Source organism: Macrobrachium nipponense, chromosome 2 (genome assembly GCF_015104395.2).
Source record: "Macrobrachium nipponense isolate FS-2020 chromosome 2, ASM1510439v2, whole genome shotgun sequence".
Lineage (NCBI taxonomy): Eukaryota > Metazoa > Arthropoda > Malacostraca > Decapoda > Palaemonidae > Macrobrachium > Macrobrachium nipponense.
The window spans coordinates 117,309,655-117,322,675 of NC_087201.1; the positions used below are offsets into that span (position 1 = coordinate 117,309,655).

At 45.5% G+C, this 13,021-nt stretch overlaps 1 protein-coding gene across 4 annotated transcripts in view; it reads left to right on the forward strand.

The window, feature by feature from the left end:
* The window catches only part of LOC135220929 (major facilitator superfamily domain-containing protein 1-like), a 178,478-nt gene that overhangs the window by 48,295 nt on the left and 117,162 nt on the right, over positions 1 to 13,021 (forward strand). For all 4 annotated transcript variants that reach the window (XM_064258585.1, XM_064258589.1, XM_064258587.1 and 1 more), the window contains exon 4: positions 10,677 to 10,827. In XM_064258585.1, coding sequence (XP_064114655.1) covers positions 10,677 to 10,827 — 151 coding nt within the window. The remainder of the gene's footprint in view (positions 1 to 10,676; positions 10,828 to 13,021) is intronic.

Consider the following 13,021-nt stretch of genomic DNA (forward strand, 5'->3'; position numbering starts at 1 on the left):
GAGAATCTTATCATATCAAGTGGTTGAGGGTCAAAGGTATGTATGGTCCTGGATATGGCTAGGATGAACTTAAAAGAAGTTGGAAATAGGAGGATGATTATTGGGGAATGAAAAACCTGAGAAATTTAAAATTGTTTTGATGTGTGTGTGCTAAAGTTCTGAACATAATACATATTGAATTAAAATCAAGATAAGAGGAGGTAGTGCTTTGCATATTGTTGTAGTGAATTTCTTAACATAGTAGTACATATTCAGTAAATATCAAGATAAGAGAAGAAACCGGTAATTATATCCAGACTAAAACAGTTTCTGATTTTTCAAATTAGAAACAGTAAAGTCTCAGGAAATCTGACTTATGGAGATGAGATCCATCAATGATTAACATGTTTTTAGGAAGGCTGAAGGTGTTGTAGAATAAATAGAAAGGTGGAATGTGAAGTGCTGCCTCATGTCTTAGGGATGAAGTTTACTAAGTTAGCTCTCTGAAAAAGAGCTACAGTGGGCTGTTCCTTCCAAGAGGAGCTGAAAAAGAGCTACAGTGGGCTGTTCCTTCCAAGAGGAGTTTTCCTTTGCACCAGAGTAATGTTGAAGGTAATAAAAGGGATTTTGACGAAGGAAAAATCTATTTCTGGGGGAGGACCTGTGTCGCCCGGTGAAAAGTTCCCGTAGCTCACTTTTCTAGTATAAATAGATTCTAAATATACCAGAGAAAAAAAGCTAGCATGGTATGCTGAGGTTACTACCCTCGCATGAGCACCCTAAGGGTGTTGGGTATAAAGTACAAGGCGAGTGGAAGTCACTATTCACAGGTCCTCTGCCAATTAGAGAATTCCTTTCCAAAACCCCCTCTCATGGAGAGAGCCGTCCCAAAGGCCACTCCCTCCCCCTTGCTACCGCTACTTCTACCCGACCCGAGCGCCATCTGCATTCTTGGATTTAGACACCCTGGCTTGGATTGGTGTAAGGGTGGGGAAATTAATTAGAAGGGCTGGGTTCACCGGGCGACACAGGTCCTCCCCCAGAAATAGATTTTTCCTTCGTCAAAATCCCTTTTCTGGGTTTGACCTGTGTTCGCTGGTGAAAAGGTATCAGAGAAATCCTATCCAAGCTTACTAGATACTAAGTAGTTTTTATTATGAAGGAGTTAATGAAACCTAAGGTTCATTTGAATTTAAATTTACTCACTTACTACTTACACTAGGTTCATTTAAAATAAATTTTACTTACTACTTACACTAGGGCTTAAACTGACTTAAAACTAGTAATAACATGATGATATCATACAATTAAACAGGGTATCCAAGGCAATATCACATTTTTGGGGTATGTACAGACCGGTCCAAAGGACAATCAGGGACCAAACATTCTATATACAAGTTTCAGTGGCAGGATGACGTCCAGGCCCTCCCGACCCAGAGGAGAGAGGTTTGGTGGGGAATATGAGCGAGGCAGGCAGGAAGGAGAGAGTATTAAGAGAGTAAAGGGTAAGGAGAAGATTGACAGGATTCATTATTCAGGGGAGACTATGCTCCCTGCTGCAATTGCTTGGAATTTAAGGGCTTCTAAGTTCTTTAAATAGTGGTGCTTAAAAACTGCTGGAGATTTCCAACCCGTATATTTCTTCAGGTCTTCAAAATTCATATTTTGAAAATAATTAATAGAGGTAGCCACTGCTTGGATATCATGGACATGAGGGACTGAATCCGGGTTGGCTTGTTTAATGAAGTAGAGTATTTGTTGTCTAATACCTTTAAGAGAAATCGTGCCACCTTTCTCTCTAATGAAAAGGGGACCTGTTCTCTAAGAAAGATCTAAGGGTAGCGACAGGGCACAGTGATGTGTCCTGTGTCAAAGGGATGATCTTCCATGTAGCCCATCTATTTTGTGGGTCCTCATTCTTAGCCAGGAACCTCTGGTCTGGGGATAGTAGTACTTCCCCTGATGGGAGGAATTCTATATGGTCTGGATTCCTTGAGAGAGCCGAGAGTTCAGATATTCTGGCACCTGAGGCCATAGCCATTAGGAATAAAGTTTTCCTTAGTAGGTTTATATATGAGCATGACTCATTATTGGTATCTGAGGCTAATTTGAGTATATCATTCAAGAACCAAGTGATCATATGTGGGCGGTCAGTTGGTCTCAGGCGTGCACATGTTCTTGGAATGGAGGAGAAGTATGCGTCTGACAAGTTAATACTAAAGCCAACCTGAAAAATTTTCTTCAAGGCCAACTTGATTGTCGTAATGGTACTGGCGGCTAGGCCTTTCTCAAAGAAAGTTCTAAAGAACGAAATTGCCAGGTTCATGGTCATTTTATGAGCATCTGATTCCTTTGGGAATTTGGACAATTTTTTGACTGTCGAATCATATTGCCTGAGCATTGATTCTCTTTTATCTGATTCTATAAATACAATGTTAAGTGGATCGATACTCGTGCCCTTTTGGGCTGCAAACTTCATGAAGGCCATAAAGTTAGGGCATTCAGAATTCTTGAGGAAGCTGACACAGTTTGAGTTTGTACTATCTGTGTCAGTTCCGGGCGAGGGATCCGTTTGGGTCGGAGCTTCAATTCTAGAAGAAGCGGAAACCAGTTGCTCTTCGGCCAATTGGTTGCCACTAATGCTACCTGTCCTGTGAAAGATTGTAGCTTGTTCAGGACCTTCATCAGAAGATTCACCGGTGGGAATAGATAAATCTTCTGCCAGTTGTTCCAATCTATGGTCATGGCATCTGTGGCATAGGCTAGAGGGTCCAGGTTGGGAGCCACATAACACGGTAGTTTGTGGTTGGATTCTGTGGCAAATAGGTCTACTTGAAGGTCCGGGATTTGATTGCAAATCCACCGGAATGAATTCTTGTCCAGAGACCACTCTGACTCTAGCAAAGTTGCCCTGGAAAGTGCGTCCGCAATCACATTCTAGACTCCTGCCAGGTGGGTTGCTGACAGGGGCCAATGATTCTTCACTGCTAGAGAGAATATTGGAATCAGCACGTGATTTAGTTTGCTTGACTTGGAGCCCCCTCTGTTTATGCAATGTACCACCACTAGACTGTCCGAGACTATTCTCACATGACTGTTCCTGGCCGGAGTTAGTCGCTTTAAGGTCAGGAAAACTGCCATAGCTTCCAGAACATTGATGTGGAACTGGCGGAACGTATCCGACCATATCCCCTGAACCTTCTTGTATTGTGAATACCCTCCCCAGCCACTCAGTGACGCGTCTGTATGAATTGTCAAAGACGGCGGAGGGAATTGCAGTGGTACTGCCTTGCCCAGATTCCTGTGCTTAGTTCATGGGCGAAGCCTCTTTGTTAGAATAGGTGGAATTACTGAAATTTTGTCTGAGATTGATGTTGACTCTCTTCCTCCAGACTTGATTGATATCCTTCAATCTGGCTTTTAATAGGACATCTGTTATTGATGCGAACTGCAGCGAACCGAGAATTCTCTCTTGGGTATGCTGAGACGCCTTTTTGTTCTTGAGGAACTGTTTGGTAGCCGCTGCTATCTGCTTGGCCTTCCTGGGTGGAAGAGATAGCTTGTGTTTTATTAGGTCCCATTGGATTCCCAACCATTGAAAGTGGGAAGCCGGATCCAGCCGAGATTTTTCCTGTTTATCTGGAAGCCCAGAAACTCCAAGAATTCTATTACTTTGGCTGCTGATTTGTGGCATTCCTCGACGCTGGCTGCCCAAATGAGCCATTCGTCTAGGTAGGCTACTAACATAATCCCTTTGGTTCTTAGTTCTTGGATTATCGTCTCGCCTAGCTTGGTGAATATCCTGGGCGCAATGTTGAGCCCGAACGGCATGAGTAAGCCTTGTTTCCTAGCCTGAAGCCTAGGTACAGAGAGAAGTTCCTTACTATCGGGACATGATAGTTAGCGTCTGTAAGATCTATGGAGGTGGTGATGGCCCCATGGGGAAGTAAGGTCCGCACCTGCGAGACCGTCAGCATGCGGAACTTGTTGCAAAGAATGTGTGAATTGAGCCTCGACAAGTCCAGAATCACTCTTCTTTTGTCCGAGTCCTTCTTTGGGACACTGATGTCCTTGAAATTTTAGTCCCCTCACTTTTTATGGCCTACTTTTGTAGGAGATCCTTGGTATATTCTACCAGGTCTGCTGTTGGGATCTGAAAGAAGTTTATTGGTGGGGGGGCCATTCCTTCCACTTCCATCCCAGGCCCTTGGAGACTATACTGAGGGCCCATGGACTGAAGGTCCAATGGTCCTGAAAGAGATATAATCTCCCTCCTACCTGCGGGCTCTCACTGGTTGGTTGCAGGTTTGTACCCTCTGCCTCCTCGGAAACCTCTACCCCTTGAGCTGCCTCGTAGTTGGGAGCAACCTCTGGCCCTGCTACTACCTGCATGCCTGTTGAAGCTGCGAAATGATTCTCTAGCTTCATAGGCAGGGTTAAAGGCTGGGGAGGTTATGATTGGTGTGGAGGTTGAGGGTTGCTGGGCCGGCAGAGTTTGAAGCAGAACAAACTGTTGTTGTGGCTGAGCCTTCGATGTCGAGGGCTTACCAACCTGTGACACCGGAACCGCCTGAACAACCATCTGTGGGCGAGAGGGCCTGTATGGATTGTATCTCCTTGGCCTCTTCTTAGTTCTGGCTTGATGTCCGGGGGCCTCAAACTTCCCCTTGAAGGGAAGTCCCCACCGGACCTGGAGGCTCTGGTTGGCCCTGGAAGCTTCTCGAGAGACGTTGTCCACCTCTGCTTGAGGGAACAAGTTCTCTCCCTAGATTGATGACTTTATTAATCTATTAGGCTCATGCCTTATGGAAGCCTCCGCCAGGACGTATTTTCTGCAAGTCGGCCTTGCCATTCCAGAGTCACAAAGGTCTGACTGGAAAGTCTGTAGCAGACTTTTCGTCAAGACCTGGAATACCTGTTCGTCCCGGTATGTTGTGGCTAGCTAGCAATTCTGCCGAAGTGACGGAATTGATAGACCTTACTAGTCTCATTCTTGCCTCATACTCTGCTTTAATCAAATTCTCCGGAAGCTTAGGCAGCTTCTCAGAGAACAAGGTAGAGGCACAATTTGGGTCCAGTTTACCTGCTGTAAACGTGGCCGGAGTTTCATTCCAAAACTCCCTACTTGCGGGAAAGAGAAGAGAGGTGGCCTCTGTCTCTTTCAGTACCGGGAGGGGTTTGTCCTCTGCTATAGCTTGCAGAGTTAGTTCTGCTACCTTGTCGGTGCAGGGCGACGGAACCTGATCCGGGGTCACAAACATGGTAAATGTACCCTTGTGAGGCGTCAACCTAGTGTTAATGCATTCCCTTTCGGTGAGGGTGTGCGCCCAAACAGCTTGGGCTTGGTCCCTCGGGAAGATCACTGTCTCCTTTGGGACCTTGTACACTCTGACTATCGCGTGCTCCGCTAGTCTGACAAACCCGGGGAAGGGAAACTGGAGACCTTTGGGGAAGAGCTCAAAGTCCTCCAGTGGCCAGGTCCCGCACCCTTCGATTGTTAGCTTCCCATCTGAGTATGAGGCATGCATAGCAAACCGCCACGGATTATTCATATGGAAGGGGGGAAGCTTAGAGGCATCCGGCACCGCCATCACCAGCGCCGGAGATCCGGAGTGGAGAAATCCGGACATCATGTCCTCTAATGGTTTGATCCTCTAGGCCACCAAGTCTGATACTGATTGGTGGGAGACTACAGATCCGGAGGCGAGTCGTAACGACTCAAACCTTTCGTCTACTGCCTCCCTAACCTTTGACAATAGAAGGTTAGCGAGAAGCTCATGGTTGATGCCGGACTCCGTCACCTTGGATTTAGCGGACTTAGATCTCGACCCCTTGTGGGGGAGGGAATCCTTGGCAGCAGGGAACTTAGCATAAGAAGTCGACGGCCGTGGGGCCGGAGACGACTCAGTCGCCGCTGACGGAGTTGGCTTTGATCCCTTGGGCAGGGATTTCGGTCTTACAGATTTTACCTTGGGACGGACTGACCGTGAACCATCCCAAGTAGGGGTGGGCTTAGAGAAGCCCCGGAAAGAAGAGGAAGAAGGAGTAGGATTAAGGAGACTACCTGCCTCACTTACCTCCCCACTTACCTCATCCTCAATGGCCATGGGCTCCATATGGATATTGATGGCTGCCACAACCGCCATCAAGTCCTCCTGGTTTTCCGGAAGGGGTGCCGTCTCCGCCTGGATGGCGTCGATGATGGGTGTCGCCAGATGAGCTGGGACCGACGTCGAGGGTGACCCCTTAAACAGAAGGGAGCCCAGGCTGGCATCAAGGATGTTGGGATGCCCCGATGGCGTGTTCCTCCCATAGCCAGAGACCCAGTGCCTGGGGTCCGTCCTAGCGTTCTTGCGGACTTACTTGGCTGTCTGTCAGAGAGGGAAAGGAAATTAACCTTCCAGACATAGGAACCCATTTTGTAAACAATTTTCTACACGGTTTATCACAATTTTCATAATGAAAATGTAGCCAAGATTCTTACCCACTCATCTACGAGAAGGGTCACCATCTCATAGCAGACGGTGCATGCCTCCAGGTGCCAGACCATGTAGGTGGGTTGCCCCTCTTTGCCGTCGATTGGCACCGAGCAGTTGGCATGGGAATGGCGCACCTCGTGCCCGTAAGTCTCGTCGTGGGAGGTGGAGCACCCCGTCGACTGGCAGCATACCTTCTGTAATTTGAATTATTAATGAGTATCAGCCTCAAGGAAGGCCGGAGCTAACTCCGGCGAGGGCATGCAACTTAAACTAGATAATGGTTCAAGTCTTACTCACTAACAAATTCAATTCACTGAATGAATAAAATAATATCTTTAGATATAACTGCCTGCTCCCGATCTCGTTCCTGGGGTTCAATGTAAGTCTGGTACTTGGGATCTGATATCTGCCGGACCTGGGAAGAGGAAGGACCTCGACTCTATATGGTTGGCCGGACCAGAAGGCTACGTATTAACGTAGACGTCTACACGATCTTTGAGATTGAGAACTGAGCTATGGCAAGTTTAATGCAACACTCCGGCGGCGGATGTGAGGGTGAGTCACTGTCTGTCGGTACCCATAAGGGTCCGGAGATGTCCACTGTACAGTCCCCCAAGCTTAGCCCACTCGAAGTCTCGTTTCTCCTTGTCCTAAACATTGCTTGTGGAACGGACCGAGGTGGTGGATAGGGAAAGGTAATTCCGTAACTGAAGTTGCCTACCTCTATCGAGGGGGGAGAGGGGAGCAAGACTCTCCTATCCCAATTCTGCGGCTAGGGGCAGACCGGAGAAAGAGACCACAGAGCGGCGGAGCTATATATGTGCAACCCGAAGCCATGTCCGTCAGCCGGTGTGGCGCCAGGTGACTATACGCTCGGAGACATAAAACTACATCTAGTACCCATGTCCCCACACTTTCCCCCTTCCTTCCCACTTAAATGAAACTCAAGCGGCCGTTCCTCTACTAAGAGTACTAGTGCCGCGAGTTCAGCCTGGAAGGGGGGGGGAGGGGGGGCTGTTGGTATGAGGAGTGGTCGGTCGTGATCGCCTGGCCACCTACCCGATCAGAGATGGCCACCTATTAGCGGTTGTGTGGACTACTACTACAAGGGTGGTAGTGCGACTGGGCCTGTGGCCCGTCGTGGTTGGTACAGCAACTGGTTGGGGTGGCTCTCGATCGGGAGTCATAGGCTACTACTAAAGGTTATACCGAAGGAGGCTAGGCTAAGATGAACACTAACCAGACCTTTTACGATACAGTGATACAGCATTGTGTAATGACAATAAAATCAATATGTATAATTGATAATGAGGCACTATGGAAGAGTTGCAAGGGGGTTTTATGGTTAGGGAGAATACCCGATATGGATCTAGCTTGACCGTCCGAGATCGCTACCGACTTGGACCGTTAGGCCAAATTTCCTCTAGGACATCACAATGTTAGCAGTAGCCCTCAACCAAACCTACTAAACTCAAATTTTTTTCGATTCCGATCGGTCAGGAGGATAGGTCCAATATTATGAATAGAGAGAGAGGGGCTCTCTATCATTGATATCCTCCCCTGAAGTGCTTTAGCGCCATCAGGGGAAAAGGCATAAAGGGTACCGGTTAGGGACAGTTAGCCTACTGTATAAGTCTACTTAGTTTGACTGGTGAGGGCAACTCTTCCACCTCTTCAGTGAAATTAATTCTACTGTCATATTTACATCTATTTGATTCGTAAGAAATTAATTCATGCAAAATCACGTTGGGAAGAGAGAAAGAAATTCTAACTCTCTCGTCCCTACCTTACGATAGACTGCTAATAGCCTATCAAATACATGTGATATACTAATATCGAGATAGGCACGAACGCGCTCTTGAGCTGGGGAGGGGGGTTAATATATTTTAAACCTTTGTCTGACCCCAGACTTACCCCAGGGTATGTCATGAGCACGTTCGGCACCTCTACGAACCAATAACTCTAATACTAACAGTTGAACACATAAAATAGGTACATTTAATGCACAAAATATTTTGATTTATAATAATCTAGACGAGATACATGTGTACCAAAATTCCACGCATTCTGATGCTGATGCTCATGAAATGGCGGGCACGCCGACGGCCCTGCAATACCTTTCTACAGGGCCGAGGGCTAATTTGGAAAGCCCCGCAATTGTATAAGTTATGAAAACACAAATTGGGGAACTCAACTTCGATGAAGGAGGAAGATCAGCAGATGCCATCTCGAATTAATCAGTGATTAATCACAAAACAAGAGCAAGAAAAAACAGCGTGGAATTAGTTCCTCGTCTAAAACAGGAATGTAGATGGTGCTCGGGTCGGGTAGAAGTAGCGGTAGCGAGGGGGAGGAAGTGGCCTTTGGGACGGCTCTCTCCATGAGAGGGGTTTTAGAAAGGAATCCTCTAATTGGCAGAGGATCTGTGAATAGTGGCTTCCACTCGCCTTGTACTTTATACCCGACACCCTTAGGGTGCTCGCGCAAGGGTAGTAACCTCAGCATACCATGCTAGCTTTTTTTCTCTGGTATATTTAGAATCTATTTATACTTAGAAAAGTGAGCTACAGGAACTTTTCACTGGTGAACACAGGTCGAACCCAGAAAAGGCCTTTTGTGCAAAAACTCACAAGTGCTAAAGATGGCCAGCCTGAGAATGAGGAAGGAGTTACAGGGATTTGACTATTATAAAAGCATTTCTAGAGGATGGGGAGCCTATTAAGGTACGAAGCAGAAAGTTGTGGCTAAAACTTGTAGCTGTTCTGGCCTTCACCATCAAATAAGGCAGAGTAGTATGAAGAGACAAGATGTTGTTGGTCCCAGATAAATGTTCCATTTAGGAGAGACTTGTAGTTAGAGAATAAATATCCCCAAAGACTTATAACTTGGGTTAACTCAGTGGATTACTCATCGAAGTCAGCCAGAAAATGGTTTAGGGAACTATTATGGAGTTTTTGGGATCTAAGGATTCCTTTCTTATGGGTGTTGCTTGAAGTAGTAGTAGTATTAGGCAATCAAAGGTGACTAGAAAATACTTCTTGGCAATTGGAAGAACAGTCTTTGTCATCAGAAGAATACTTTAAAGAAGAGAGGAACCAAGTACGCAGAGGGGAGCAGAATATGTAATGTCTATTATTTGCATGAAGGGCTTTCTTGGGTTCAGGAGAGTCTTATAAGAAATTGTAAGGAGCCTGGAGAGGGCTTGTCTCTCAAAATCTGAAACTTACCCACTTTCAGACTATGCATAATATGAAAGATAACAGAGCTCATGAAGGAAAAGTGAGGAATGATGAATGCAGTACAGGAGAACGATAAGGGAAGAAAAGGAAGAGCATCTGCCTTTACTACTACTTGGAATGTTGTGAAGAGGATTGTTTGCACAAAAAATTGTACTAGCAAGGCACAAGGAGGAGAATCTTCTGAAAATTGCTTGTGCTTGGACGGGAATAGATGTTAGTGGAAGAGGCAGAATATGATAAAGAAGCAGCATGATAGTGGGAAGGCTGATGTAAATGAGTATACATTGCTTTAGAGTAACAGCTTAGAATTAAAAGAAAGTATAATGGTAGGAAGAGGGACACAGAGGAGAAACCATGTTTTTCAGGACTTCAAACTTTTTTCATAGGAAAATCTCTGAAATGTTCTGAGCTAAGCCAATCTGGAGGGTTGGGAATTACATACTAAGGAAAAAAATAGACTGATGGGAATTGGTAGATCATGTATGGATCCTCCACACCTTTCTTTGGCATTTGTTATAAGTGCAGTACTGTACTTAATTTCACAAGTTGGTCAGTGTGAGTCTTCCAGAGAGTGGTCATTTTATTGTATGTACATGTTTTCCCAAAATTAGGAACAAATCTATTGATTAAGTATTCATATTATTGGTTTGGTCCCAGTATAATTTAAACACTGTGGGATATGGGAAGTAAGTAACCAGTGTGCTACACAAAGGTTCAGTTCTACTGTATTTTCTTCCAGAAATGTTGATATAAATTATATGCTCTGGAAACTAGCTGATGATTTTAGCAAAAACTATTGTAAAATGGGACTTGTATGAAAAAATTTTTAAAGGAAAATTGTCAGTCATGATTTGCAAACTGAAGAATTCGAGTTCACACCCATAGTACAGATTACATATATCCTTAACTTGGTATGTAGTCTATTATTTAGGTTGTATGCTACATGTACAAATTTATCTAATACAGAATTTTTCTCCAGGTTCGTATTTTAGCTATGATTCACCTGCATCTCTTCAGGACCAGATCAAAGATGATATGCATGTTAATACAGTTCAGTTTGCATCTCTCTACTCTCTCTACTCATGGCCCAATGTCATCCTTTCCTTTTTGGGCGGATTTCTTATAGATCGGTAAGTATCATAAATCTCCTTTTTGTGCAATGCTTACAACAATATTCCCACGTCAAGTGTAGGGCTGTATTGAATTATTACAGTGGAACCTCGACATACGAAAGTCCCAACTTATGAAAAATTCAAGTTACAAAAGCAAAGACGAAGATTTTTTTGCTTCTGCATACGAAAATAATTCAGGTTACGAAAGGGTGTTACTGTAAAGTCCCGAGATTCGCCCGGACCACCTAGAACAATTTTAAAACTTCGCACTTCTAACTCTGTAGACTCGCCACCATCCTCCCACTCTCCCATTGGTTCCTGATGCTAGTCACCGCCGTAAGATCCTGCTCTCCTCTTGGTCAGCATCTATCCCATCATGCTCTTTGTAAAGGCGTCGTTCAGCCACATCGTACGCACGCGGAATTCATTCGTTCACATATATGATTTTGTTTGTTAACGTAAATTCGTGTTAGTGATTTCGCTTTGTACTTTATCATGTTGTGTGAGAACTTAATAGTAACTTAATTACGTATAGTCAGGGGTCCCAAGAAAGTTGCTGAAGTTCACGGAAAGAAGAGGATGCTTTCTATGGAGACAAAGATAGAGATAATCAAGAAGTATGAGGCTGGCATACGGTTGAGTGTGATCGCTAAGGAATACGGCCGAAATCCGTCGACGATAGGCACCATCCTTAAGCAGAAGGAAGCTATCAAAGCAGCTACACCTTCCAAGGGCGTGACTATTTTGTCCAACAAGAGGAGCCACGTGCATGATGAGATGGAGAGGCTGCATCTTGTATGGATAAAAGACAAAGAAATCGCTGGCAATACGATAACTGAGACGGCAATCTGCCAAAAGGCCAGCGCTATTTTCGGTGATCTGATTGCCCAGGCCAAAGACGACGGAGGAGAAGGGACACCGACGCCAATCTCAGACTTCAAGGCTTCTCGGGGGTGGTTTGATAAATTCCGTAAACGGACTGGTGCGGCATGGGGAGGCTGCCAGCTCGGACATGAAGCGGCCGAAGCCTTTATTAAGACGTTCGACGAGATGACGATCAAGGAAGGCTACAGTTCTCAGCAAGTCTTCAACTGTGACAAGACTGGCCTCTTGGAAAAAATGCCTTGTTGGACGTACATCACGGAGGAAGAGAAGAAGCTACCCAGGCATAAGCCTATGAAAGACAGGCTTAACCTTGCACTATGTCCCTACTTGTGTATCATTCGGAGTCTCCTCGAGCCTTTAAGGCCCACAAAGTGCTAAAGGAGAAGCTTCTGGTGATGTGGAGGGCTAATGCGAAAGCCTGGGTAACGAGACTTTTGTTCACGGAGTGGGTAAATCTGCGTTTTGGCCTCTGCTGTTGTTGGACAATGCCCCTGCTTACCCTCCTGGCCTCGCGGAAGATATCCTAGCGGAGTATTCTTTCATCAAGGTTCTTTATCTTCCGCCTAACACCCACTCCTCTCCTCCAGCCTATGGACCAGCAAGTGATATCGAACTTCAAGAAGCTGTATACGAAACATCTTTTTAAGAGATGTTTCGACATCACCGATACCACAAACCTCACCTTGCATGAATTTTGGAAGGAGCATTTCGATATTGGGATATGTATCCCAGACTCGTTGATCAAGCTTGGCAGGAGGTTTCGAGGCGAACCTTGAATTCTTCGTGGAGGAAATTCTGGCCTGATGCCGTATCCGCCCGAGACTTCGAGGGATTCAACGTGGGCGAAGCTGATGCAGATTCAGAAACAGTTGACGATCATGAAACTGTTTCGCAATCAGATCTTGACAAGATCGTTGCACTCGGCAAGTCCATGGGGCTGGTTGTCAACGAGGACGACATCAATGACCTTCTTGAGGAGCAACAAGAGGAGCTGACGGATGACCTGAAGGAGTTGGAGGCCATGCAACATAACATCGTTCAAGAAGAGTTCTCTAGCAGCAGTGAGGAGGAGGAGGAGGACCCTATGACAACGGCAGAAATTAAGGATGCTCTAGCTGCTTTTCATAAAGTGTAATCATTTGTAGAAAAGACACACCCCAAAAAGGCTTACACAGGTTGTATGCTTGTGCAGTTCGATAACATTTGCCTGAGTCGTTTCAGGAACATTGTGAAAAGCCAGCAGAAGCAATCTTCCTTGGATAGTTATTTTTTAAAGAGGCCTTTAGTAGTAGTAAGCAAACAGGAAGATCCAAGTGATATGAAAAAA